Raw genomic sequence first — 27,693 nt, forward strand, 5'->3', positions numbered from 1 at the left:
CCTTCATCAGATAATTCCATGTCTGAGAATATATTTTAAAAGAAAGAAATTGTTTTGGGCACAAAGCTCTTTACCATAGTGTTATTCATATAAATAAAGAATTATAGCCAGCTTAAATGTATCTAACATTAGAAGAATGGTAAATAAATTATGATCTAGCCACTTGATAAAATATTATGCAACCACTAGAAAGGATGTTTATCAAGATTTTCATAATAAGGTTAAATCATTATGTTAGAATGTTAAGCAAAGAAAAGCAGACTACAGAATTCTATATCCAAAATTATTTCAACTGTGGGGAAAAATGCATATTAAAAAGACTCAGAGGAATATTTTATCCTCAGTGTGATCCTGGAATCTGATTAAAATTGCATTTGTATAATTTCCTTCTTCTTTTCCAGAATCAGATTGAGGCAGAGCTGAATAAACATTGGCAGCGGCTGTTAGAAGGGCTTTCTTACTATAAACCTCCCAGGTATGGCTATTCTGTGGGTCTCATTTGAGTAATTCCCCTGAGGAACCTGACATAGATGAAACCACCCTCATGTAGGATTCTGTGATATTACTGGGTTAGTTAGATCAGAGGGTATATAATTTGGCTAACCAGGGAAAAAGAGTAGGGCACATTTTTTTCTCTCTGTTGAAGAAAAGGAAATTCCTTCTGGAAATACAGTATTGTTGAATCCGTTGTATAACCCTAGTATCCAGGGATGAGGATTTATTAAATACTCAATTAAGATTCCTAATACTTATTTCAGTCCATCATGTTTGTGTGAGAGACCGTCAGCACCAAATGCTAGGATATAGCAGTGAACAATGCTGACGCAAAATAGCAGCTGACACTCATGTATTTTTTGCTATGTACCAGTTACTGCTGTAAGCAGTAGACTTTCGGTAAGTTATTTAATCCTCACAACAGCCCTTTGAGATAGGTACTATTTTTGTTCTTTTTTTTTTTTTTTTTTTGCGGTACGCGGGCCTCTCACTATTGTGGCCTCTCCCGTTGCGGAGCACAGGCTCCGGACGCACAGGCTCAGCAGCCATGGCTCACGGGCCCAGCCGCTCCGCGGCATGTGGGATCTTCCCGGACCGAGGCACGAACCCATGTCCCCTGCATCGGCAGGCGGACTCTCAACCACTGCGCCACTAGGGAAGCCCTATTTTTGTTCTTTGTTTGAATATATAGATTTTTTTTTGCTCGGCAGTGGAAAAGAACAATAATAAAATAGAAAGTGGTTAAAAAAGAAGACTCTTTTATCTTAATTCCTAGTCCAGCTCTTATTCTGTTATGCATCATAGTTCTCAAGCTGCCCTCATTTCCCTTCTACTTCTGAACACCTGTTGATTTTATTACATCTTCGCCTTCCATCTTCATTCTCTTAGGTTAGTGAAGAACTTTATTTTTTTGATCATCTGTTAACCCTTCCCCCATAATTATTTTGAAGTAACTCCCAGACATCATGTTGTTTTATCTGTAAATACTTTACTATGTATCCAGAATATATGGACTTGAAAAAAGAAGATAAGCACTATGTTATCACATGTAGGTATTTTTATTATTATTGTTTCCATTTTACAGATGGGGAAACTGAGGCACAAAGAGGTTAAGTAACTTGCCCAAGGTCACACAGCTAGTAAGTGGTAGAACCAGGATTCGAACCTGGCAGTCTTACTCCAGTGTCTGTGTTCTTAATCATCATTCTGTGTTGCCTCTTTCAGACCTTATTGTTTAACTTTATACTAGCCTTTGTGTTGTGGATTTTCTGTGAAATGTGAGAGTCTCTCTAAAAAAAAAAGAAAAAATCCAACAACAATATGCTTTAGTTCACAGAATGGGCATTTGTGGTATGAATTTCTTTTTTTAAAGACAAAAGTTCCTTTTGTAGTAGCATGGGATTTTAAAGTCTGACAGACTTTTTTTTTTTAACTGCAGGCTTAATTTGAATTTAACACAGATTTTTAAACATTTTTAACTTTTTTTTTAATGTCCTCTTTCTGTTCCAGGATTCAGCCCAGGGTATCATATTGCATTTAGTTGTCATGTCTCCTTAGCTGTTAGCTGTGACAGTATCTCAGTCTTTCCTTGGTTTTCATGACCTTGAATAGTTTTGAGGAAGACTGGTCAAGTATTTTGTAGTAGAATACCATCAATTTGGAAGTCTGATTTTTTTTTTTCATTATTAGATTGAGGTTGTGGGTTTTTGGAAAGAATACACTGAGGTGAAGTACCATTCTTATCACATCATGGCAGAGGATACATGTTATCCACATGAAGTCACTGGTGATGTTAACCTTGCTCACTTGGGTAAGGTAGCATTTGCCAAGTATCTCTTCTGTAAAGCCACTCTTTTCTCTTTCCCTACTCTATTTTTCAGAAGTGAGTCACTCAGTATAGCCCGCTTTCAGTGTGTGGGTGTAGTGAAATTAAACTACCTCCTGAAGGGGGTAGCATATATGTGTGTTACTGGAACTCCTTCTGTAAGGAAGATTTTTCCCTTCTTCCCCATTTATTTATATATATATTTATTCATTCATTTATTTAAATCATTATGGACTCATGTATATTTCATACTTTGTTTTTACTTTGTTCCAGCTTTGGCCGTTGGGCATTCTTTGAGGTTTTGACATGTCCCCATGCTTTTGTTTTCTGAGTATTTTCTTACTTTCTGGCATTACAAGATGCTCCAAGCTCATCTGGTATTTTCCCCACCCCAGCTCTAGAATCAGCCATTTCTCCAAGGAGTCCTGATACCTTTTGTTAGAGAATGGTATTAGAAATAAAGATCTGGGTGCTGAGTGTGCACGCTGCTACTGGAATGTCATAGCTTCTAGGCCTACATAGACAATATATATACGTATACTAACAGACCTGGTTTTAAATTTCACCTCAACTTTTTATTAGCTGTGGGATTTTTGGTAAGTTATTTATTCTTTCTAAGTGTTGGTAATTCCATTTGTAAAATGGGGATAGTAATGTTTACCTTCCAGGCTAGTTATAAGGATCAAAAATAATTAATGTAACTAAGTAGATCTACAAATAATATAGTTATAACTATAGTTTGTAACAGACATATACTGTATTTATTACTTAGACATAGTTTTGTGTTATAAAGTCTGTAGAGATGAACTTGTGTGTGTGTGTGTGTGTCTGTGTGTCTGTGCGCGCGCATGTATGTGTATTTTATAGGCACCTAAAAGGCAGAAAAAGGTCTGTGGTAAAAATATCTTTAATATTTTTGTTTTAAACCCCTAGAGGGTCATTGAGAATGAGGAAATGATTCACTGTTCTTTTCATAGTCCAAATTCAGCTGAAAAAGTGAAAGCTAATAAAGATGTAGCTTCACCACTGAAGGAACTGGGTTTAAGAATCAGCAAGTTTTTGGTGAGTAAAAATTAGCACTGGCTCTGTTTATTACCTGCAGGGTGGACATGTGTGGTTTTGTTGTTAGTGATTGTTAGTGAAAATTCAGTTTATTTCAGTTTTAGAGATTAAACTGAGCATATTATATTTCAGAAATGCCCAAGTTGCAATTCTTCTTGCTAAAAGCCACAAGTCAAGTTGCCTGACCCTGTTTACTGCATATCATAGAGTTTTCTTCAGCATACTTGGGGTGTTCTTTAAGTCGCCCAGATTGTATTTAATTATGTAGCTGTTTCCTTTTCATTTTGGAAACCCATATCATGCCTGCTGCTATATTAACGTTCTTGGTGAATAAGCACAGTTGTTTCTGACATGTAAGTTTAACTGGCATGTAAATTACATGTCAGTGGCTGCTCCTTTTTTCTCCTATTTGGGTTAAAATTATGTTGTGTGAAATCTTTTAAAATAATTTTTGTTTATTCAAGTTCCGTGTTCATTCTATAGAACAAATCTTTAGATTGCTTTGCGTGCTCTTTGTGGTTTCTGACCTGAGGTGGCTGTTCCTCCCTTGTAACCTCTGTTTTCAGGGTCTTGATGAAGAACAGAGTGTGCAGTTACTCCAGTGTTACCTTCAAGAGGATTACAGAGGTACTCGGGACTCACTAAAGGTTTGTAGTTATGTCCAGCTCCCTTCTCCTACCTTTATCCTTTTCCTTGTTGGTTTTAGATAATTCAGGATTTTGGTGCCAGTTCTCTGCAACAGAGATAGGTGATCAGATACAGCCATTCTCAGGAAAGACTTTGTAAAGCCTTTAAAAAACATATGCTTAAGTCGAGGTCTGTCCTCAGACTTGGAGGGCCCGAGAGGTCAAAGATTGACATGTTAATCATAGAATCGCAGGATGTCAGAGCTGAAAAGGACCTGAGACAACATCTAACCTTTCCAGCCCCTGATTTTATATATGAGGAACTTGAGGCCAGAGGAGAGGGGCAGGGATTTGAGCACAGACTTGGATACACTTAGGTAAAAAAATGTATCCAGAAATGAACGGGCAGTTATAATCTTGAAGGGTAAGGTAAAGATGTTTACCTTTTTCTTTGTTAATTGATTTTGCTAATAAGATGGCTCTTTGTTCTTTTTTCTTTCAGACGGTACTGCAAGATGAGAGGCAGAGCCAGGCCTTAATCCTGAAGGTCAGTGCTAGTCACCATTTCCATTCTTTGATGTAAAATTGGGCAACAGATTCTTGACCGTGTTCTGAGCATTGCTGGCTTTTTAAAATGCAGTAGGATTAATTTGAAGTTTTAAATTTCTTTATCTTTCTTTCTTTATCTCCCCCCACCCCCAAAGTTGTATTTTTGTTTTATGATTTTCTTTGCTGTGCAAAAGCTTGTAAGTTTGATTAGGTCCCATTTGTTTATTTTTGCTTTTATTTCTATTGCCTTGGGAGACTGACCTAAGAAAACATTGCTATGATTTATGTCAGAGAATGTTTTGCCTTTGTTCTCTTCTAGGAGTTTTATAGTATCATGTTTTATATTCAAGTCTTTAAGGCCTTTTGAGTTTACTTTTGTGTATGGTGTGAGGAAGTGTTGTATCTTTGACCTTGATTTACATGTGGCTGTTCAGCTTTCCCAGCACTACTTACTGAAGAGACTATCTTTTTTTCATTGTGTATTCTTGCCTCCTTTTTCAAAGATTAATTGACTGTAGGTGTGTGGGTTTATTTCTGGGCTCTCTATTCTGTTCCATTGATCCATATGTCTGGTTTTTTTTTTTGACCGCATCATATGGCATGCGGAACTTCCCTGACCAGGGGTCGAACCCACGCCCCCTGCAAGTGTGGAGTCTTAACCACTGGATCATCAGGGAAGTCCCCATATGTCTATTTTTGTGCTAATACTACGCTGTTTTGATTACTGTAGCTTTGTAGTATTGTCTGAAGTCTGGGAGGGTTATGCCTCCAGCTTTGTTTTTTTTCCTCAGGATTGCTTTGGCAATTCTGGGTCTTTTATGTTTCCATATAAATTTTAGGATTATTTGTTCTAGTTCTGTGAAAAATGTCATGGGTAATTTGATAGGGATCGCATTAAATCTGTAGATTGCTTTGGGTAGTCTGGTTATTTTAACGATATTAATTCTTCCAGTTCAAGAGCGTGGGATATCTTTCCATTTCTTTGAATCATCTTCAATTTCCTTTATCAGTATTTTATATTTCATAGTTCTCAGCATATAAGTTTTTCACCTCTTTGGTCAGGTTTGTTCCTAAGTTTTTTGTTTTTGTTTTTTTTGGTGTGATTTTCTTTTTTTTTTCCTTTCTAAAAAATTTTTATTTTATTTTGGAGTATAGTTGACTTACAATGTTGTGTTAGTTTCAGGTGTACAGCAAAGTGATTCAGTTTTACATATACATGTATCCATTCTTTTTCAGATTCTTTTCCCATATAGGTTTTTACAGAATATTGAATAGAATTCCTTGTGCTATACAGTAGGTCGTTGTTGATTATCTAGATGTGATTTTAAAAGGGATTATTTTTTACTTTCCCTTTATGATATTTTATTGTTATTATAAAGAAACACAGCAGATTTCTGTATGTTAATCTTGTATCCTGCTACCTTGCTGAATTTGTTTATCAGTTCTAGTAGTTTTTGTGTGGAATCTTTAGGGTTTTCTATGTTATCTGCATGTAATGGCAATTTCACCTCTTTTCTTCCAATTTGGATACCTTTTCTTTTTCTTCCCTGATTGCTGTGGCTAGGACTTTTAATACTGTGTTGAATAGAACTGGTGAGAGTGGGCATAGGATCTCATTTTAACATGGAATTTGACCATGACTTCTGAAGTAGTTTCCTATTTGGTATTTAGTGAGAACTGGGTACATCAGTTACAAGCATTAGGACATATACTAATGGTATTTTTATATTTGCTTTCATGTATTTGGCCTGTCAGTTTATTTATTTATTTTAAAATATTTATTTATTTATTGGCTGCCTTGGGTCTTTTTTTTAAAAATAAATAAATTTATTTATTTATTTATTTTTGGCTGAGTTGGATCTTTGTTGCTTCACGCAGGCTTTCTCTAGTTGCAGCGAGCGGGGGCTATTCTTCATTGCGGTGCGCGGGCTTCTCATTACAGTGGCCTCTCATTGTGGAGCATGGGCTCTAGAGCGCAGGCTCAGTAGTTGTGGCGCACGGGCTTAGTTGCTCCGCAGCATGTGGGATCTTCCAGGACCAGGGTTTGAACCTGTGTCCCCTGCATTGGCAGGTGGATCCTTAACCGCTGCGCCACCAGGGAAGCCCTGCATTGGGTCTTAGTTGCAGCACATGGGCTCTCTAGTGGCTTGTGGGCTTCAGAGCGTGTGGGCTCTGTAATTGCAGCGTGTGGGTTTAGTTGCCCCGTGGCATGTGGGTCTTAGTTCCCTGACCAGGGATCGAACTGGCATCCCCTACATTGCAAGACGGATTCTTAACCACTGGACCACCAGGAAAGTCCCTGGCCTGTCAGTTTATAGTCAGTTTATTACTTGAATGCCCAACTGAGAAGTCATGCTAGAAAACTTGTTTATATTTTTAAATAATTCCTTTTATCTTGTATAACTTTACTTGTATCCTAGTTCATGAAGGTCTTTTGCTTTCTTTTGGCCTAACACTGTTTCCATTTCTGTGATTGTTTATACAGATCTAATTTTTCCATTCACATCTTTTTTTTTTTTTAATTAATTAATTTATTTTTGTCTGCATTAGGTCTTCATTGTTGTGCGTGGGCTTTCTCTAGCTGCGGCGAGCAGGGGCTACTCTGTTGCAGTGCGCGGGCTTCTCATTGCAGTGGCTTCTCTTTATTGCGGAGCACGGGCTCTCTGCATGTGGGCTTCAGTAGTTTGGGCTCACGGGCTCTAGAGTGCAGGCTCAGTAGTTGTAGCACACCGGCTTAGTTGCTCCGCAGCATGTGGGTCTTCCCAGACCAGGGCCCGAACCCGTGTCCCCGGCATTGGCAGGTGGATTCTTAACCACTGCGCCACCAGGGAAGTCCCCCATTCACATCTTTAAGTGATTTTTTAATCAATAAATTTAAAATTGAATATCTTCCATGCAAAGGTGAGTAACTGATTTTGAATCTTTGGGTTCTTCCCAGATTGCAGATTATTACTATGAAGAAAGAACGTATATTCTTCGTTGTGTCTTACACCTTCTCACTTATTTCCAAGATGAAAGACACCCTTATAGGGTAAGCCCATTTAGTCCTCTTGTTTCTCTTTACCCTGTAAAATTCAATCCTTTTTATAATTTATTCATATTTCTGTTTATTTGAATATTTACCTTTTACTCAACATATAAGTTACTGTTTTGGATTTTTTTTTAAGGTTGAGTATGCAGACTGTGTTGATAAATTGGAAAAGGAACTAGTTACAAAATATAGACAGCAATTTGAAGAGCTTTATAAAACTGAAGCACCAACATGGGAGACACATGGAAACCTCATGGTATGTGGTTATTGGGCCCTCCTGTAACGCTCAGGAGAATTGTGTATCTGCTCATAGAGCTCTAGGTGAAATTATTTATTCACCTATGAACTTAAAACATTTATAAATTGTCATTCTTTAGAATAGTTTCAACATGTGATATGAATCAAAACATTGACTTTAACTAATGGTATTTAATTTGGGCCTTCCCCTTGACTTTGTCTCTCCAGTTAATTTACTTTTTTTCTTACCTGAAATATTCTCTTAGTGGTTAATGAAACTCTAAACCCAAGATTTCATCTTCTTTATTATCATTATCTATTAAGTGTGTGACACTAGTCTAATTGTTTTATCCTAAATCTTAAACCAATGTGCATTTATAGATTAGAACATGACCTTTTTGTTTTGAAATTATTATTATGTTTATTAAAACAATTCAACCAAAATACAGACAGTAGCTATTTAAAATACTTAATAGAAGAAAAGAGCTCACTTGTAATAGCAACAAAAGCATAAATTTCTCAGGAATAAGCTTACTATAATCCAAAATCTAAATGAAGGGAACTTTAAAATGCTAAAGGGATATAAACAGTCATAATCAAATGGAAAGACATTGTGCCTTCTTGAAAATAAAGACTCAGCACCAAGTGTCAGTCCTTCTTATTTTAACCTATAAATTTACTGTGATCCTAGAAAAAATACTAACAAGTATTTGCTTTGCCTTTTATTTTGGAACTAGACAAGCTGGTTCTAAAATTCATTTGAAAAATAAATAAGAATAGCCAGGAAGTTTTTCAGAAAGGAAGATAAGCTTTATTAGATAATAAGATTAAAATAATTTAAAGCATGGCAATGGTACATGAATAAATAGACTGATGAATAGCACATAGTAGAAAGTCTAGTGTAGACCAAATGCTGATAGGGAATTAGTATGATAAAGGTGGCATTTCAAATTAATGGGGAAATGTTGGGTTTTTCAATAAATGGTGTTGGAACTACTGGGTAGCCATCTGGAGAAAAATCAAACTGTATCTCTATCTCATTCCTTCTACTAGAAGAAAATCAGAGAGATATCAATGATTTAAGTTTTAAAAATTCAACTATAAAAATACTAGAAGACACATGGGAGTTGGTTTTGTTTTTATTTTTTTGGATTGGAGAAGACTTTTTAAAGTCTTCTTCCTGGACTTCCCTGGCGGTCCAGTGGTTAAGACTCCGCGCTTCCACTGCACGGGGCACGGGTTCCATCCCTGGTCGGGGAACTAAGATCCCTGGTCAGAGCACTAAGTGCCATGTGGCCAAAATAGATAAATAAATAAAAATAAAGTAAAACTCAGAAGCCATAAAAGAAAAAAGAAAAGATAAACCCAGCAACATCAAATCAAAAACTTTTACAAGGCAAAAAAACAAAAATAGTGCTATAAGCAAAGTCAAAAGACAAACTCATAGCATAAAGGGTTCTTGAAATAGAAAGAACACCTGTAAGTCAATAAGCAAAACCGAACAGAAAAACAGGCAAATGAAATACATATTTACATGACAAAACTCACATCCAAGGGATGGGATAATGGGCACTCATACTTTGCTGTTTGAATTTGTATACTTTTTAATGGAAAACATTATGACAATATCTAAAAATTGAAAAGCACATATTTCTTGACCTAGTAGTTCCACTTTAAGAGTTTATCCTATAGATACATTCATACTTACATGAAATGACTGTATAAATGACAAATCTGTAGCATCCCTCAGCTTTATTCAGATATAATTTACATCCAGTAAAATTCATTCATTTTAAGTGTACAGTTTGAATTTGGCAGTTGTATATAGTTACGTGCAGTAACCACCTTCATGATCAATATATATTGATAGAACATTTCTGTCTATCCAGTAAGTTTGCAGTTAGTCTGTGACCCCTGGCCCCTAGCAACTACTAGTCAGAATGAATGAATGTGTGTGGTATATTATTGGAAGGAAAGACAAACCTCTAACAGTGGTTGCCTCTGGGGATAAATTTGGATGACTGGGCAATAGGAATTGTAGGGAGGGATACTTTTTTTTTAATCTTATTTTTATACATGTTTTACCTCATAAAAATAACTCGAAGAATTTAAATGTGTTTTAAAATCTGACTTTATTTCTCTCCCATTTTTCTTCATTGGTTGTGCAGACTGAGCGCCAGGTGTCTCGCTGGTTTGTTCAGTGCCTTCGGGAGCAATCCATGCTGCTAGAAATTATTTTCCTTTATCATGCATACTTTGAGATGGCACCTACTGACCTATTGGTATTAACCAAGATGTTTAAAGAGCAAGGATTTGGTAGTAGGCAGACTAACAGGCACCTGGTAGATGAGACCATGGATCCTTTTGTGGATCGGATTGGGTAAGTCTGAATTGAGGTCTCAGAACTTGTACAATGTTTAGAGTTTAGAGCATTGATATTAGAGTGGTCCTGTGAATGGGTGAAGGTGGGGGCTAGGTATACTTTTCACTTAATGGGTGGGGAAATAGATGGGCGTACTACCATGTTCTAGGTCATTCAGGGAGTGAAGACTTGGATTGAGAGGGATATCTTCTCAAAATAAGTATCACATTCTATTCTTTTACTTACTGTTTTCATCTAATAGTTCATCCTTTCGTTCTACAAAAAATTCGTTGAGCAACTGTTGTAGACCAGGCACTGTGCAAATGCCAAGAAGACAGTGATAAATAGGGGAGATGTATTCCCTGCCCTCTTTGACGTCATAGTCTGTGTACTTTGAATTTTATGGAAATGGGTATATCCACATTTTGAGGCCTGTTTCCTCTGTGAACAAAAGTACACACTTGACAGACTTTCCTCGTGGCACAGTGGTTAAGAGTCCACCTGCCAATAGAGGGGACATGGTTCGAGCCGTGCTCCAGGAAGATCCCACATGCCATGGAGCAACTAAACCCATGCACCACAACTACTGAGCCTGCATGCCACAACTACTGAAGCCCACGTGCCTAGAGCCTGTGTTCTGCAATAAGAGAAGCCGCTGCAATGAGAAGCCTGTGCACCACAACGAAGAGTAGCCCCCGCTTGCTGCAACTAGAGAAAGCCCGTGAGCAGCAACGAAGACCCAACACAGCCAAAAATAAATAAATAAAATATTAAAAAAAAAATACACACTTGACCATTGAGACATTTGATCTGGCCTAGATGTAACTGGTGGCTGTAGAAACCTTCAGTACTAGATCTGTGCTTTGATAGGCAGAAGCCACATGAGCCTACCAGCATTTAAAATATGACTGGTGGACTTCCTTGATGGTCCAGTGGTTAAGATTTTGCGCTTCCACTTCAGAGGGTGCGGGTTCGATCCCTGGTCGGGGAACTAAGATCCCACATGCTGCGCAATGCGGCCAAAATAAATAATAAATAAAAACTAAAAAATAAAATACGACTGGTCATGGGAATTCCCTGGTGGTCCAGTGGTTAGGACTCTGCGCTTTCACTGCTGAGAGCCTGGGTTCAACCCCTGGTTGGGGAACTAAGATTCCACAAGCTGAGTGGTGCAGCCAAAAAAATAAAATATGGCTGGTCAAATTGAGATATGCTGGAATTGTAAAATACATATTGGATTTAGAAGTCTTAGTATGAAAAAAGAATGTAAAATAACTCAACCTTTTTGACACTAAAGTGTCTTACATTTCACCTTAGTCTCCATTGAGGTTCAGAGTAGCATGTATGACACCATGATATTTTTCTTTCCAGCTACTTCAGTGCCCTTATCCTGGTGGAAGGCATGGATATTGAATCCTTGCATAAGTGTGCTTTGGATGACAGAAGAGAACTGCACCAGTTTGCCCAGGACGGGCTTATTTGTCAGGTGAACTTGGAGCAGCTTCTTAATTTTTTCAGATGATTTGTAGTTAGTAGTAAGTTTTTAACCACTCAACTATACTGCCACATACAATTTTCCTTATTGTGGAATTTGTGGTTCTACGTTGTTAAGAAGTTAATTGAATCTGGAAGAAGTCTCAGATTTGTTAGTTATTTTCACAGAGGTGAGAGTTGAATCTGTGAGAACAAGTAGAGTGACTCAGGGAGATGATATAGGGACAAAAGAGGCCCAAGGACAGAACCTTGGCTGTTGTCTGCATTCATGTAGCCTGTGAAAGAAGAGGAAAGGGGAAGAACATGAGATGGGATGGTCAGAAAGATAGAAAAAGAGGAGAGATCTGAGAAAGTTCTAGAAGGATCAGGGAAATTTTCTAAGGAGTCTCTATTTGAACATGTATGTTATAATCTTAATACTACTTAAAATCAAGAGAGAAAACTGTGGGTAAAGGGAAGAGTAATTGAGGGGTCTAGTAATGAAGTGGCTGTGGCTTGGGAAGAGTAAAATGTCAGAATGGGAGAGAGGGGCCACTGAGGATGAATGGAAGACTTATTAAGCATGGTGAAGGATCCTCTGGAAGGGTCTTGACCCTTTCTGTTAAGTGACACAGACGTTGTTTTCTCTTTCCATTAGGATATGGACCATTTGATGTTGACCTTCGGGGACATTCCGCATCACACCCCAGTGCTTTTGGCTTGGGCTCTCCTCCGTCACACCCTGAATCCAGAAGAGACAAGCAGTGTTGTCCGGAAGATAGGTGGCACAGCCATCCAGCTGAACGTATTTCAGTATTTGACCCGACTACTCCGCTCACTGGCCAGTGGGGGAAATGATGTGAGGCTCGGGCTATTGGTGTTTGAGCATGAGAGTGGGCAAAGAGCGAGGCAGAAGCTCATTACTGAGTCATGATAATAATAATAGTAATTGTCAAGGACATGGATAATGAAAATAGTTTTGTAACCTTTATAGAGCATTTACTGTGACAGACGTGCTTGGCACTTTCTGTACAATATCTTGTTCCATCCTTAAAATACTGTGCACTAGGGCTTATCATCCTATTTTACACATTAGGAAATTGAGACTGAGGGAGATGGAATTTGCCCACAGAAACAATAAATTGGCAGTAAATGGTGGATACAGTTTGAACTACGTCTGACTCTTTGCCAGTATGTTATGCTGCGCCACTTAGTATCTCTTAGAAGATAGCTTTGGTCATAATGACTGGAGAAATCTTTTGGGGGAGCTTATTCATTCAACCGTACAGGATGAATTAGAAATTCTCTTGAGTCTTGTGTGTTGGGACTTAATTTGAGTGACACAGTTTAATCAGCTTGTTTTGACATGCTAAAGGAAACCTCAGCCAGCTTGTTGGCACTGGTTGATTTATCTTGGTGACAGTTCAGGCAGCTGCATCATTCATACCAGCACATAGAGACTCTATCCTTTTTGTAGGCTGGAGGTGGTTTTATTCCCCACAAAAACTTTGATCAGTTTGAAAATGGTTCCTTTTTGATGTTATTCTTGACTCTGTTGTAATATTTATGGTTCCTGCTTTCTCTTTTCTCCCTTTGTCTTCCTGATCTTGGGACTAAATTAGGAATTGTGAAGCCTCAGGTTCTCTTCCCATTTGTTTACAGAGACTATATTAATGTGATGGGATTGTGCTGAGTCTAGAAAAGAGTGGTGTTACTCAGAATTACCCACTGACTCCTTTGTCATTACAGTGTACCACTAGCACCGCATGCATGTGTGTCTATGGACTCCTTTCTTTTGTTCTGACCTCGCTGGAGCTGCACACACTGGGCCATCAGCAGGTCAGTGTCTGGCTTTCATGAGACTGTCTACACTGCCCCACTTTGCAATCATCTTCCTAAGACACCCCTTTGAAGCTGATATAACACAGACCCATTTACTTCAAGTATGATTTGTTTATTGTTGTTTTCCACTTACTATATTATAAAAATGATGCATATTAATGATTAAAAAATTAGAAAGTGCTGATAAAAAGAAAAAACTATAATCCCACCTTGCAGGATAACATATGTTAACATTCTGATGTGTTCCCTTCCAAATATAAAAATATAATAATTCTCTAGAAATGGAATCACAATGTATATACTGTTTTGTAACCTATTTTTTTTACTCTGTAGTGCATCTGTCCCAAACAGCTGTGGATGCTAATTAATATTCTTGTGCAATATTTTTTTAAAATGAAATATTTCAAAGTTATTCCAAAGGAGACAAAAATTGTCTAATGATCCCATCACCAGCTTCCAAATTATCAATGCACAGCTGATCTTATTCATTTCTGCCCCTTTCCTCCTTGGTTATTTTGAAGCAAATCCCAGACATCATTTAGTAAATATGAATATTTTAGTAAAATTTCACAACCATTATCATATCTAAAAAAGAAAATCTTCAGATAATCAAGGCAGGGTTCAAATTTCTAATTATAAATGTCATAAGTTTATCATAAGTTTGTATCAGGATCTAAATAAATAAGATATGTACATTATTGGTTGGTAAGTCTGTCAAATTTCTTTTAGTCTATAGTTGTGCTGTCCACTATGGTAATCACAAGACACATCATTGTCTAGATCCATTAGTTCCTTAGGAGTTACGAAATGGCACTATTCTGACTCTATCTCTCCTCTTTTGTTTACTGGTTGGAACATTGCTATAAAAAAGAAATTTGTTTCACCATATATACGAATATCAAATCATTATCTAGTGCACCTGAAACTAATATAATGTTATCTTTCAATTATTTCTCAATTAAAAAAAGAAATTCTCTCTCGTTAACTATTTGATACTCTGGTATAGAGTACTATACATGCTTCTTTTCCTATATTTACCACTTTTCCCTAGCATCCTTAGTAGCATCCCAAGTTGGCTACTGAGGTTTATTTTTTACATGGCATTGTGAACTCATGGATTTAAACATATTAGCTGTGTTTTAATTCATTGCAGTCATTATTCTTTTCTCATTTTTTGTTTGTTTGTTGTTTTTCTGCAGTTAGTATTCTTAGGCTCAGGTTGCCCCATCTTTGGCCAGTAAGAGCTTTTTCAGATTAGCTTCTGAATCTGTTTGACATTTCTCTTACACATTTTGATAGCTCTATTGCTTTCTGATATGACAAAATCTTGCAGGATTATCTTAGAAGATTCTTGCCCCAGACTTGGAATCTGCCATTTCTCCAAGGAGCCCTGGTTCCTTTCAGTGGGAAATGATATTTGAGTTCTTTATAACTAAGTCATTTTATTCATTTACGATGAGTGACTTATTTTGGAAATTGAAGAAATTGATTAAGTTGATGAAAATGAATATTTCTTATCATTGGAGAGAAAAGAAATTGGTGTTAATTGAAAGACTCAATTTCCAAAGCTCTAGGAGCATAGAACAAGCTTTGTATCCTTTGCTAAAATTCTGGTCACATTTGGACCCTACTATATGCCTGGAGGATTGTTGTTAACATTTTGGGGTTACAGGTGTCCTAGTACTTGGAATTTTTTCAATAAATCATTTCATAAGCCTTCACTAGATTCCCAGTGTGTGCCAAACTCTGTGCCAGGTGCTGGGGATGAAAAATTTAAAAAGGCGTTATTCTTGACCTCTAGGAGCATAGTTCAGCTGAATCTAGTAGTACCTAACATTTACATGGCGTTTTAAACTTTACAGTTCATTTTCTCGTACATTATCTCATTTAATCCTTATGACAACACTGTGAAGCAGATAATAGTTTCACCATTTTAGAATTGGAAGTTCAGAAAGGTTAATTTGCCTAACATCATACAACAGATTAAGATTACATCCCTTACTTTTTTTTTTTTTTTTTTTTTTTTTTTATGCGGTACACGGGCCTCTCACTGCTGTGGCCTCTCTCGTTGCGGAGCACAGGCTCCGGACGCGCAGGCTTAGCGGCCATGGCTCACGGGCCCAGCTGCTCTGCAGCATGTGGGATCCTCCCAGACCGGGGCATGAACCCGTGTCCCCTGCATCGGCAGGGTGACTCTCAACCACTGCGCCAGCAGGGAAGCCCCATCCCTTACTTTTTAATCCCAGAATTCTTTCTGACATACTATATGAAGGTATTATTCATGTTTTTATTTTAACAGGATACAGTTAAAAAAAGATGGACTGGTTCAACTAGGAAAATAAGCATTTTCTTTTTCCCTCCCCAACAGGATGTAATCGACACAGCATGTGAAGTCCTGGCAGACCCTTCTCTTCCAGAACTGTTCTGGGGAACAGTAAGTATGTCAGAGGGAGCCATGCTACGGTATTCTCTATAGCAGAAGAATTTATTAATCACTTACTTTGTGATAGGTCTTATACTAAGCTTTTAAGTCTATTTTCTCATATAATCTATACAAAAATCTATGGATTGGGTAGTATTATTATCATCACCATTTTGCGTGTGAGGAAATGTGATGCTCGGAGATGTGAAGTGATTTGCCCAAGCTAGTCACAGCTAGACAGTCAGGATCAAGGTCTAGTTCTGTCTGACTTGAGTCCCTAGTCCACATTATTAACCAGTGTGTTCTCTCTCCTACCCATCAAGTCTTTTTTTACATTGAGAGACTCAGGCACCAGTAGTGCTATTAACTCCTGAACGTACCACTGGGCGATTGTAATTGTGTCTTAAGAGATTTCAGAATATTGTAACAGGTTTAGAGTAAGAATATGGCTTTGGAGAGAACAGTTTCTCACCAGTACTTAGTCTTACCATTGACGGCCTCAAGCCTCAAGGTCCAGCTCATGAATAAATCTGTTTTCCCTTAAACTGTGGCCTCACTGATTTGCCTGTATATCTTATCCTCTTTTTCCTGAGATGCTATCCAGTCTCACAGAATCAGTGTTCCAGGGAGAATCCGGTGGGAAACAATATTCACATTGAGGATGTGTTGCTCGTGTGTTTGGTGCTATCTGCTGATATGTTGTGGGTGCTTTTCACATTAGTGAAAACAGGTCATGCGCAGGTGAATGGTGTTTTCCTATGGAGAGGACGGCAGAGGTCACTGGAGGCAGCAGTAGTCTCTCCTCAGGTCCTGACTCAATCAGTTGTTGATAGCCTTTTTCAGTGGAAACGTGGAAGTCTTAAATTATTAGAGAGGAATGATGTCTGCCTAAAGGAAAGGATTAATTTTACTCTTCCTTGTGATTGCTGGGCAGTTCAGAGATGTGTTAATCCGTGGATAATGTGAAGGTCGGTGACTTCTACCCTTCCATCATAGGAGCCAACCTCTGGTCTTGGGATCATTCTGGACAGTGTATGTGGAATGTTTCCCCATCTCCTCTCCCCACTCCTGCAATTGCTACAAGCCCTCGTATCAGGGAAGTCTACTGCCAAGAAGGTAGGTTATTCAGTTAGATGCCTAAGTAGAGTAGGAGATGTTTTTTAGGAATCCTTTTTGCTTTCCACATTGAAATTTCATTGCCATGGCAGGAATTAGTCTGAGGTTGAATGAAAAATGTCAAAGACAGTGCATCAGTTCTATAAAATTAAATTTAAATCTTTTTATTAAGTACCTATTGTAGATATTTTGGGAGTGAGATAAAATGTGAAGTCCCTTAGTATCTAGATGGAAGAGAGTAAGGGGTCTAAGAAATAAGTAATAAAGCCAGGTGGTATGTAACTAATGTCATCTGAGTGGTAAAGACCATACTGTTCAGGAGAGGCAACTCTGTGTGGAGTGAGGGGGGCCTTGACTTGGGTGTTAAAGAATAATAAGGATTTGACAAGGAGTGCAGAGGCAAGTCTAAGAAGAGTCACAGGGATGGGTTTGTAAGAAGTTTGAGCGTCAGCACAGTCTGGCTGACCACACAGTTTGGCTGAAAGAGCAGAAAAGCAGATGGGAAAGACCCCTTAAATGTCCCCCTGGTAAATGTGTGGCTGAGTTTTTTTTTCTGTGTGTTGGCAGGTGTATAGTTTCTTGGATAAGATGTCTTTCTACAATGAACTTTATAAGCACAAGCCCCATGATGTGATCTCCCATGAAGACGGAACTCTCTGGCGGAGGCAAACACCCAAACTCCTTTACCCTCTTGGTAAGATAGGCAGACCCTGGTTCAGCTGTCTCTTTTCCATGGCCTCTGTGTGGACCTTACTGCTGTTTTAATATTTCACATGCATGCCTTTAAAGCAGGTCCTTCTCCTCTCCACTGTGCTTGTTGATTTGCTAATAAATTATTAGTTAGTTTCTCACTTCTTTCCGTCTTTAGATTGTTTTACTTCAAAAATAATGCATGTTCATTATAACAAGGGAAACAATGCAGAGATACACTTTAAAAAGCTAATCTCTCTTTAGACCTGTCTCCATCAGATGATTAACGTTAAGAGTTCGGTGTGTGTCCTTTTGCACATTTCTGTGTTCTTTCAAAATTCATTCTGCAAACTGATTTTATTACATGTGAATCTGACTCATTCTTTTTAGTAACTATGTAATTATTCTTGATGTCCCATAATTTTTTATCTTTTCCCTTCCAGAGGACATTTAGGCTGTGTCAGGTTTTTGCCACTATAATCAATGCTGCTTTGGGGACATATACCTTTATATACTAGTGCTTTTATTTTTAGTATATAGAATCCCCAAAGTGGGATTGTGGGTAAAAGGGTATATACAATAAAATTTTTAAATGCATGTCCACTGACAGATGAAACGGATTTTTAAAAATGTGGTATGGGCTTCCCTGGTGGCGCAGTGGTTGAGAGTCCGCCTGCCGATGCAGGGGACACAGGTTCGTGCCCCGGTCTGGGAAGATCCCGCATGCCGTGGAGCGGCTGGGCCTGTGAGCCATGGCCACTGAGCCTGCGCGTCCGGAGCCTGTGCTCCGCAACGGGAGAGGCCACAACAGTGAGAGGCCCGCCTACCACAAAAAAAATAAATAAATAAAAAATAAAAATAAAAAAATAAATAAAATGTGGTATATATAGGTGAGACATTAAGTCTTCCTAAGAGCCAAAACGTGGAATATTATTCAGCCTGAAAGAGAACAGGAATTCTGACACATGCTATAACACGGGTGAACCTTGACGGCATGATGCTAAATGAAATAAGACAGTCCCAAAAGAACAAACACTGTTCCACTCATATGAGGTACTTAGAGTAGTCAGATTTACAGAGACAGAAAGTAGAATGGTGGTCACAGGGGCTGAGGGATGGGGTAATGGAGAATTATTGGTTAATGGGTATAGAATTTCAGTCTTGCAAGATGAAAACAGTTCTTTGGGTGGATGGTAGTGACAGTTGCATAATCATGTGAATGTACTTAATGCCAGTGGACTGAACACTTAAAAATGGTTAAAATGGTGTATTTTATGTATTTTTTACCACAATTTAAAAAAAATAATAAAAAGTTTTGAATGGTAATATCAAATTAAGTTGTAGAAAAATGTTGTAGCAATTTCCTTTCTTACTGTCAGTGTCTAAGAGTAACAGCCTTACTGTCCTAATCTTGGCATCATTACTGACTTACCCAGTCACCCAGGCACCTACTGTCCCATAAGGTGGTCTTCCTATAGTCATCATTTGAGTGGAGAACCACTCTGCACTCAGCTGTTTTTCAGACACATGGAAAGAGTCACTTCCCCAATGACAAGAGAGGGGTTTTGTTTTTCTTTTTCTTTTTAATGGAAAAAGCTGTAGCAGTGTTGGATACTAGGAAGAGAAACTATGCATCTCTGAGTGATTAAATATTGCTGTCTGTTATAGGAGTCACCTCTTCCTATTAGACTAATTTCTCTTTCTCCCTTCCTTAGGGGGTCAGACCAACCTTCGCATACCTCAAGGCACTGTGGGCCAAGTAATGTTGGACGATAGGGCCTACCTGGTACGCTGGGAATACTCTTACAGCAGCTGGACCCTCTTCACCTGTGAGATTGAAATGCTGCTTCATGTTGTTTCCACTGCAGGTGAGGTCAGCTTTGGGAGACATCTCTGTGGGAAGAAAAATGGACATGCTTAGAGGATTTGGAAGATAGAGAATTTCAAGATAAGATTCAGAACCTTCCAGATTGTGATTAGCATAATTTGTTCATCTGGGTCTCAGAGACTGCTCAGTGATCTTAAAGGAATTGTTTTCATTGAGATCACAAGCTTCCTTCCCCCTCAGATGTGATTCAGCACTGCCAGCGGGTCAGACCCATCATTGATCTGGTCCATAAGGTCATCAGTACAGACCTGTCGATAGCAGACTGTCTCCTGCCCATCACGTCCCGCATCTACATGCTGCTGCAGCGGTCAGTATCTGGTAACTCCGCTGGGCTAAAGTCTGCACATGTTCCACTGTGGACAGCCCTGGTGTGGTATCTATCCCCAACTGAGGGCTTTCCTGTTTTCACATCCCTGCTGCCAGGAGGGATTTGGGAAGAGAACTGAAAAATACTTGGGATGCAACAAGTCGTATTATTCATTTTACTGAGTACAGTGCACTGTTCTCCAACCAGGTTAACAACCGTGATCTCCCGGCCTGTGGATGTCATTGCTTCTTGTGTCAATTGCTTGACCGTTCTGGCTGCCCGGAACCCAGCAAAGGTGAGACACCAAGTCTTCCTAACAGCCGAAAAACGTCACGCTTGGTGTATACCTGAAGACACATGGACATCTGACTCTTCTTTTCCCTTCTCAGGTCTGGACTGATCTTCGTCACACAGGCTTTTTACCTTTCGTGGCCCACCAGGTCTCCAACATGAGTCAGATGATTAGGTGAGCCAGGTCTTAGGTAGAGTATATTCCCTGGGAGTGCCATATACATTTCAGATCTCAGCTAGCTTCGTTAGTTTTAAAGATGCTTCTCTGCCCGTTTGCTCCTTGTCTGTTCAGCCCTCTCACTGGAAATGAGTGAGGGCAAGGCAAAAGAGGTGATGGGACTTGGGGCACAGAGGCTGCTTTCCTCTTAGGCCAGCACTGATGGTTCACAGTCTTGAAAGCCTGAGAGAGAGAGACAGAGAGAGAAAGAGGTATTTCTCATTCACTTTAGGTACGTGGGAGTTAACTTTCCAGTCTAGAGTCCAGAAGTTTCTGGATCCAGAGGCTCAACTTCCCCTTTTTAAGCCATAGTCACTCTGTACTTTTCCTTGATTCATGGCCACTCGAGCTTGCCTGGTAGACCAGTTATTCATACACAGGCTCCATCTTACTACCTGAACATTCTCTCCTTGCTTTCTTTTGCTTACAAGACAAGGATGTTTTCCTCATGTTTATTTGATTTTTCACTTTTGAGGTTGTATATCAATAAAGTCTTTAATGCTTACCCTGGGTATTAAATAGCCTAGATTTGATTAATTCCTTTGCAGAGCTTTCCTGTTTTATGCCCAAGCCATCTAAATAATAAGAAGAATGCTCTGTGATTATAATTTTTTGAAACCTTTTTTTCCCTCTGCCTCTCTGTCTTTTCCCAGTGCTGAGGGGATGAATGCTGGAGGGTATGGAAACCTCTTGATGAATAGTGAACAGCCCCAGGGCGAGTATGGAGTCACTGTTGCCTTCCTGCGCTTGATCACCACTCTTGTCAAGGTAAAATCTAATCAGATAGAAGCATCTGAAATAGTTTCCCTGCCCCCAGCTACTGTAGTCATTTTGTTTGCAGCTAGACCAGTTGTCCTGAGGTTATGGTGATGACAGTTTCTGTGTATTGAGTATTTATTGTGTGCCAGATTCTGTAGTAGGTGCTTTATCTGTGTTAACTTATTTAATGCTCAGAGGCTGTATGGTATAATGCAGCAACTGTCACGCTATTTTGACAGAGCCCAGGGTAATATGTACACATTACATCATATCCCAGGATACACATTGTATGTTTACTTGTAAAGCAGAGTTTCACAGCACAACACTACTTTTATTATGCAAGATGCACTCAGATGTTTTCTAATAAGTTATCTCACAATCCACTAATGGGTCACAGCTGTCTTTGAAAACTACTTGTGTAGCATAGATTTTGGAGTCAGAATTAGGTTTACTTTTCAGGTTGACCACTTACTAGCTGCATGACCTTAGGCAAGTATTGAATTTCTTAGAACCTCTCTAAACTGGGATGATAAATATCTCTGCCTCATGGAGTTGTTGAGAGGGCCACACATGCAAAATACTCAGCACACTTCCTGCCTGCAGGAGTCAGTCAATCAGTGAGTGCTTAAAAAGACAGAAACAATCCTATGTAGAGGTAGGGGTATAGATATTGATGTTTATATAAAGAAGCCCCATTTTTAAGATAAGGAAGCTGATGGTAACAAGTAATATTAGGACAAAGAATTTGGACTGTCAGATCTCCTTTCTGATATCCGAGTGATGGGGTAGAGGTTGGGGGTGGTTGGTGATCACGGCAGTGAAACGCATTCTCCATCATCAACAGTCCTATATCCTCTGTGTTTAAGATAGACCTCTCTTCTGCTCAGATTTAGCCTTCATCCCTCTCTTTTCTTGCCTTTTGTGACATTGTCAAATTGTCTTTTTAGTCCCTTTCTCTGTTCTAGAGAAACCTACAACTTGGATTCAGTTGAACTAGAGTATTCTGATGTTTCTTTTTTTTTTTTCCACTGATGGCCAAGGTTTGCCCAGATTTCCTTTGGACCTATTTGGACCTATGGTTTTGGAGTTAAATCTCTAGTGACAAAATGACTTACCTTTAAGTGGCATAAACCTTCACAGCATGGTTTCTTGTAGGGGCAGCTTGGTAGTACCCAGAGCCAAGGGCTGGTGCCCTGTGTCATGTTTGTGCTGAAGGAGATGCTGCCGAGTTACCACAAGTGGCGGTACAACTCCCACGGAGTGAGAGAACAGATTGGTAAGGAAAGCGTGGGCAGGGAAGATGGGAGGAATTGCTGGTTCCCTGGATTTTTCTCTCTTGGGATAAGGTTCATCACACAAGGCCGCGTCATTCCTCTGTCTTTTCTGGAGTCCAGGTTGCCTGATCCTGGAGCTGATTCATGCAATACTGAACCTGTGTCATGAGACAGACCTGCACAGCAGGTAGGAGGCGGGTGATTGCTAGAGCTCGGTACTCTCGGATGCTGCCAGTCCGCAAGGGAAGACACAGGCTTCTGCTGTGCAGAGCTAGCTCATTCTTCCAGAGTACTCAACTTGGTTAGGCCCAGAGCTCAGTGCTCCTGGGTTCTGACTTGCTTTCCACCAGGCTGTTTCTCCTTTCTCCCTATGAAGAGAGAAGAGCCAATGAAATGGGAACAAGGTTGTTCCCAGTGAAATTGTACACACACACACACACACACACACACACACACACACACAGACCTTTTTTATGACCTTTACAAAAATTATGCATGTTCATAGGGAAACAGGACTATTAACAAGTTAATGTGTATCTTCTAGGTTTTTTCCTCTGCTTGTACTAACTCTGTACCTTTTATTTCTGTGCCACTGCATATAGATCTGTCTTGTTTTAATGGTTCCATGCATTCCATTGTACGGATTAATTATGATTCATTTCAGTAAGCATATCCATTAATTGACGGACATTTAGATTGTTTCTCAGGGTCTATTTAAGGAAAGGAATCAGAGTGGCTTCCTCTGGCAGCGAGAGCTGATCTGTATCACTAATGTCCAATTGTTTAGGTTTGGACAATACCCTTTCCTTCCAGTAGTAAATTTGGCAGCTCCCTGGTAACTCAGAACATGTCTGTCTTCCAGTCATACCCCGAGTCTGCAGTCTCTCTGCATCTGCAGCCTGGCCTATACGGAAGCAGGACAGACTGTGATCAATATCATGGGCATTGGCGTGGACACTATCGACATGGTGATGGCTGCTCAGCCCCGCAGGTAGGCCTCCCTTGCCACCTTCCCCCATTTATCTTTATTGTGCCTGCATGTTGTAAGAACTTCAGCACAAGAAAGACAACCTTGTTCTTCCTAGGGCATAGCCTTTGTATAACCTAGTGGCTGCTCTGTAGACTGGCACATAGCAAAGGGAGTTGATTGCTCCTCCTCTCTCCTAGTTTGGACTGGGGCCTCTAAAAGAAGCTGTTGAACTCTGGGATTATTGTTGGAATCTAATTCATGAGAGCACATGTATTGCGAATGAAGTCATATTGTCTGAATCAACTTTGGTTTCCATTTGGCACCCTAGTGATGGGGCAGAGGGCCAGGGGCAGGGCCAGCTGCTGATCAAGACGGTGAAACTGGCATTCTCCGTCACCAACAATGTTATTCGGCTGAAACCTCCTTCTAATGTGGTGTCCCCCCTGGAACAGGCTCTCACACAACATGGTATGTAATTTTCTTCCACTCAGCAGCATTTCTGCCCATAAGTACATACTTCAGGCTGTTTTTAGAGGTTAACAATATTTTCTTATGGAACTCTTTGATGAAATTTGGGAGTGATCACCAGTTCCCATCCTGGACTTAGAAGTAAGAAGACTGTATCATACTTCATCTCTTCCTCCTATTGATGACAGAATAATAGTAAAGAACACATGTTCAAAGTTAGACTGTCTAGGTTCAAATTCTGACTTCAACCAGCTTTGACCTTGGGCACGTAATTAAACAACTCTGCTTCAGATTTCTCGTCTATGAAGTGGTGATAATAGCAGTATCTACCTTATGAGATTATAATGAAGATTAAATTACTACTTGTAAAACCTGGTACCTGTTTAGTATTGACTGTTATTACTCTTTGACCTTAAACTACTCATTTAACCTCTTTGGGACCCAGTTTCCTCATTTTCAAGTAGGCGTTTGGGTAACGTCTCTGACCTTTTTCGAGCTGTATCATTTTGGGACTTTTAGCATTTCAGTGCTGTGCTTTAATGTGGTGGCACTTTAATGTGATGCTTTAATGTGGTTAGGTTTTCCTAACCTATTTGTTAACATGCTGTTTTCTTAAAAATGTATCTTTTGTGCTCTTTTTTTTTTGATTTATTTAATCTATTTTTTTTTTAATTTTTGGCTGCGTTCGGTCTTTGTGCGGTGCACGGGCTTCTCACTGAGGTGGCTTCTCTTGTTGCGGAGCATGGGCTCTAGGCACGTGGGCTTCAGTAGTTGTGGCTTGTGGGCTTCAGTAGTTGTGGCTCACAGGCTCTAGAGCGCAGGCTCAGTAGTTGTGACACACAGCCTTAGTTGCTCCGCAGCATGTGAGATCTTCCTGGACCAGGGCTCGGACCCGTGTCCCCTGCATTGGCAGGCGGATTCTTAACCACTGCACCGCCAGGGAAGTCCCTCTTTTTCTGCTCTTAATGAATTGGATTGAGCTGTTTACCCCAATCCTGCCTGTCCCCTTGGCTACTGAAAAAAGAGGATGATACAGCCACCTAGATTTGCTCTGGCCCTCCAAGTACTTGAGAGTAAATTCCCTCACATATATGAGCCTTTTTGAATAGAAGGCTCTCTTAAGAGCTTGAATCAGGCATGCTTTGGTGTCTAAACTGCTTCCTGTACTTCTTCAGGTGCCCATGGGAACAACCTTATTGCTGTTCTTGCCAAATACATCTACCACAAACATGACCCTGCTTTGCCACGTCTTGCCATCCAGCTACTGAAACGTCTGGCCACGGTAGGATCCCACCTAACGAGTCAAAGCCCCAGAAAACTGACTTTGTGCTTGAGACCACTCTTGCTTTCTCCCAAGAGAAGTAGCTAACTTGGACTTTTAAAGTGATGTAGCCATAAAGACACACACACACGCACGCAAATTGTGTTTTATGAGAGGTGTTTTTTTCCCCTGTTTATAAAAGACATACAAATTCATTTAAAAATGTTTATTTAAATGTTACAGATAAATGTAACATAGAAAGTTAAGGTACCCTATGATCTCCTCATTCCAAGAATTCCTATGAGCAGGTTGGTACGCATTGCTCCAGATTTCTTTTTATCTGTGCTTATATATTAAGGGATGTTTGGTGTGAGCTTTTGTTCTTTCCAAAAGCAGAATTCCACGATACATACTGTTTTGTGTCTAGCTTTCTTCACTTAACACGATATCCTGCAGTATTGCCGTGTGGGCACATTTGGAGCTACTTCATTTTCTAATGCTTGCACGGCATGCCATAGAATGGATGCCTCCTAATTTATTTGGACTATTTTCTGTCTTAGTGTTAAACAGTGCTGTAGTGAACATTCTTATCCATAGAACTCTGTAAACTTTTGTTTACAGTTCCTAAAAATTAGATAGATATCAATGGGCATTTTAATTTTTATTAGAAATTTTGAAATTACCCTCCAAAAAGGATTGTAACAGTTTATGCTCCTAAAACCCAAGTCTTGTATCCTTGCCACAGTGGCTCCATCAGTTTTTTAATCTTTGCTAATCTAATAGACAAATCAATACCTTTTTTTAAACTTTGCATTTATTTAACCATGAGAGAGGTTATGTATCCTTTTATGTTGATTACTATTTCTTCTGGGAGTCGTTGGGCATCTTTTGCTGTAGTTTGGAATGATGTCTCTTCTGACCCAGAGCTATCCATCTGAATGTTTCCCTTTCTGGCATTTTCCGAGAGTTGTTCGGCACCTTTCTTCAGGAGTCTGTTGAGGTTTCTCTGGAGGTAGAGCTCTAAGCCTGTGTGTCCCGGTCTCCACCAGGTGGCCCCAATGTCAGTATATGCCTGCCTGGGCAATGATGCGGCTGCCATCCGCGATGCCTTCCTGACCCGACTGCAGAGCAAGATTGAGGACATGCGCATCAAAGTCATGATTCTGGAATTCCTCACAGTTGCCGTAGAGACGCAGCCAGGCCTCATTGAACTGTTTCTGAATCTGGAGGTGAAGGATGGCAGTGATGGCTCCAAGGTGAGCCTGCACCTGGGATGAAGCTGGGAGATGGCTCCCTGGGAGGTGGGTGCTGGACTCTGCGGGTCCAGTTGATGGCAGAAGCTGTGGGGCTGAACTCTCACCTGCCCCTCTTGCAGGAATTCAGCCTTGGGGTGTGGAGCTGTCTCCATGTGGTGCTGGAGCTGATTGATTCCCAGCAGCAGGATCGCTACTGGTGCCCACCGCTGCTGCACCGTGCAGCCATTGCCTTTCTGCATGCCCTGTGGCAGGACCGTCGGGACAGTGCCATGCTGGTCCTCAGAACCAAGTGAGTCTGTCTCCAGGAGTTACTTAACGTCCAGAGCTCATGTCCTTGTCTGTAAGATGGGGTAACAGTCATTCTGAGAGATTTGTTGTGACAGGTCCCTGGGCACGTGCATAAGAGTGCTTAGTGCCTGGGTCGGTGTGTGGGAGTTTATTCTCTTTTTAAAGCTGCCACCAGCAGGTGTAACCTTTACTCTGATGTGTTTACCTTAGAGTTTCCACCTTTTGCATTTCTGCCTTCTGCCAACCCCCCAAAACCATTGTTCGTGAGAAACGGTAGATTCAGATGAGAGTGGCTCACTCAAGCCATTGGACTGAATGGAGCACCTCTTCTCTTGGAGCCTGTTTTTTCCATGGAACCCTTGATGTTTATGTAGGAGCAAGCGGCCCACGCAGCAGATGTTAGGGTTCTGGGAGCGATAAAATGTGGGGAAGTAACCACCAAGGGGAGGTGGAGAGAGGAGAAGGGACCGGGTAAGAGAACATGTGATTGCCAACACGTATTTTCTTTTTAGACCCAAGTTCTGGGAGAATTTAACCAGTCCACTATTTGGAACCCTTTCTCCTCCCTCAGAAACATCCGAGGTGAGCAGTGGTGGAGGGAGGGACAGTGACTGAAAGTCCCTGGGAGTCAAGGCTGGGCTGTGAGACTGAGCTGTGGAAAGTGACTCCTCCCCTAATTTAAACAACCAGAATGTTTTCTTCACTAGAAACTTCTCTCTCAGAGAAGTGCTTGCCTCCTCTTCCTTTGCTGTCTTGCTCTGGGAAGGAGAGTGGCATGCCCTGCTCTGTGTTGCTGGCTCTGCGATCTCTGCTCACTTGGAGGCACTGTGGACCTGATGCTTCTGCTCTTGCTAGTTAGATGCCCACTCACATTCGACAGGGAATGTGCTTTCTCGTTTTCTAGTGTCGGGTCCCTGCTCTGTTTCCTTGTGGGAGGGCGGGGCACCAGGGGAGAGGTTCTCATGATTCTCTGCTCTCCCCCTC

At 40.2% G+C, this 27,693-nt stretch overlaps 1 protein-coding gene across 7 annotated transcripts in view; it reads left to right on the forward strand.

Moving 5' to 3' along the window:
• Positions 1 to 27,693, forward strand: part of NUP188 (nucleoporin 188) — a 45,111-nt gene that overhangs the window by 7,766 nt on the left and 9,652 nt on the right. For 4 of the 7 annotated variants that reach the window (XM_089913818.1, XM_089913817.1, XM_022578505.3 and 1 more), the window contains exons 3-28: positions 402 to 475; positions 3,298 to 3,382; positions 3,949 to 4,029; positions 4,511 to 4,555; positions 7,496 to 7,588; positions 7,725 to 7,844; positions 9,994 to 10,205; positions 11,559 to 11,673; positions 12,319 to 12,519; positions 13,410 to 13,499; positions 15,871 to 15,936; positions 16,921 to 17,040; positions 17,608 to 17,734; positions 19,446 to 19,598; positions 19,799 to 19,925; positions 20,133 to 20,220; positions 20,315 to 20,391; positions 21,087 to 21,201; positions 22,348 to 22,468; positions 22,587 to 22,653; positions 23,329 to 23,457; positions 23,765 to 23,904; positions 25,080 to 25,186; positions 26,215 to 26,421; positions 26,541 to 26,710; positions 27,222 to 27,291. In XM_089913818.1, the coding sequence (XP_089769944.1) occupies positions 402 to 475; positions 3,298 to 3,382; positions 3,949 to 4,029; positions 4,511 to 4,555; positions 7,496 to 7,588; positions 7,725 to 7,844; positions 9,994 to 10,205; positions 11,559 to 11,673; positions 12,319 to 12,519; positions 13,410 to 13,499; positions 15,871 to 15,936; positions 16,921 to 17,040; positions 17,608 to 17,734; positions 19,446 to 19,598; positions 19,799 to 19,925; positions 20,133 to 20,220; positions 20,315 to 20,391; positions 21,087 to 21,201; positions 22,348 to 22,468; positions 22,587 to 22,653; positions 23,329 to 23,457; positions 23,765 to 23,904; positions 25,080 to 25,186; positions 26,215 to 26,421; positions 26,541 to 26,710; positions 27,222 to 27,291 (3,000 nt within the window). Of the gene's footprint in view, positions 1 to 401; positions 476 to 3,253; positions 3,383 to 3,948; positions 4,030 to 4,510; positions 4,556 to 7,495; positions 7,589 to 7,724; positions 7,845 to 9,993; positions 10,206 to 10,534; positions 10,909 to 11,558; positions 11,674 to 12,318; positions 12,520 to 13,409; positions 13,500 to 15,870; positions 15,937 to 16,920; positions 17,041 to 17,607; positions 17,735 to 19,445; positions 19,599 to 19,798; positions 19,926 to 20,132; positions 20,221 to 20,314; positions 20,392 to 21,086; positions 21,202 to 22,347; positions 22,469 to 22,586; positions 22,654 to 23,328; positions 23,458 to 23,764; positions 23,905 to 25,079; positions 25,187 to 26,214; positions 26,422 to 26,540; positions 26,711 to 27,221; positions 27,292 to 27,693 lie in introns of those variants that run through there. The other 3 variants (XM_089913820.1, XM_089913819.1, XM_089913821.1) reach the window with 3 other exon arrangements.

This window comes from Delphinapterus leucas, chromosome 6, assembly GCF_059928025.1.
Source record: "Delphinapterus leucas isolate spDelLeu-1000000601 "Yukka" chromosome 6, BTC_Dleu_Yukka2, whole genome shotgun sequence".
NCBI classification, from domain to species: domain Eukaryota; kingdom Metazoa; phylum Chordata; class Mammalia; order Artiodactyla; family Monodontidae; genus Delphinapterus; species Delphinapterus leucas.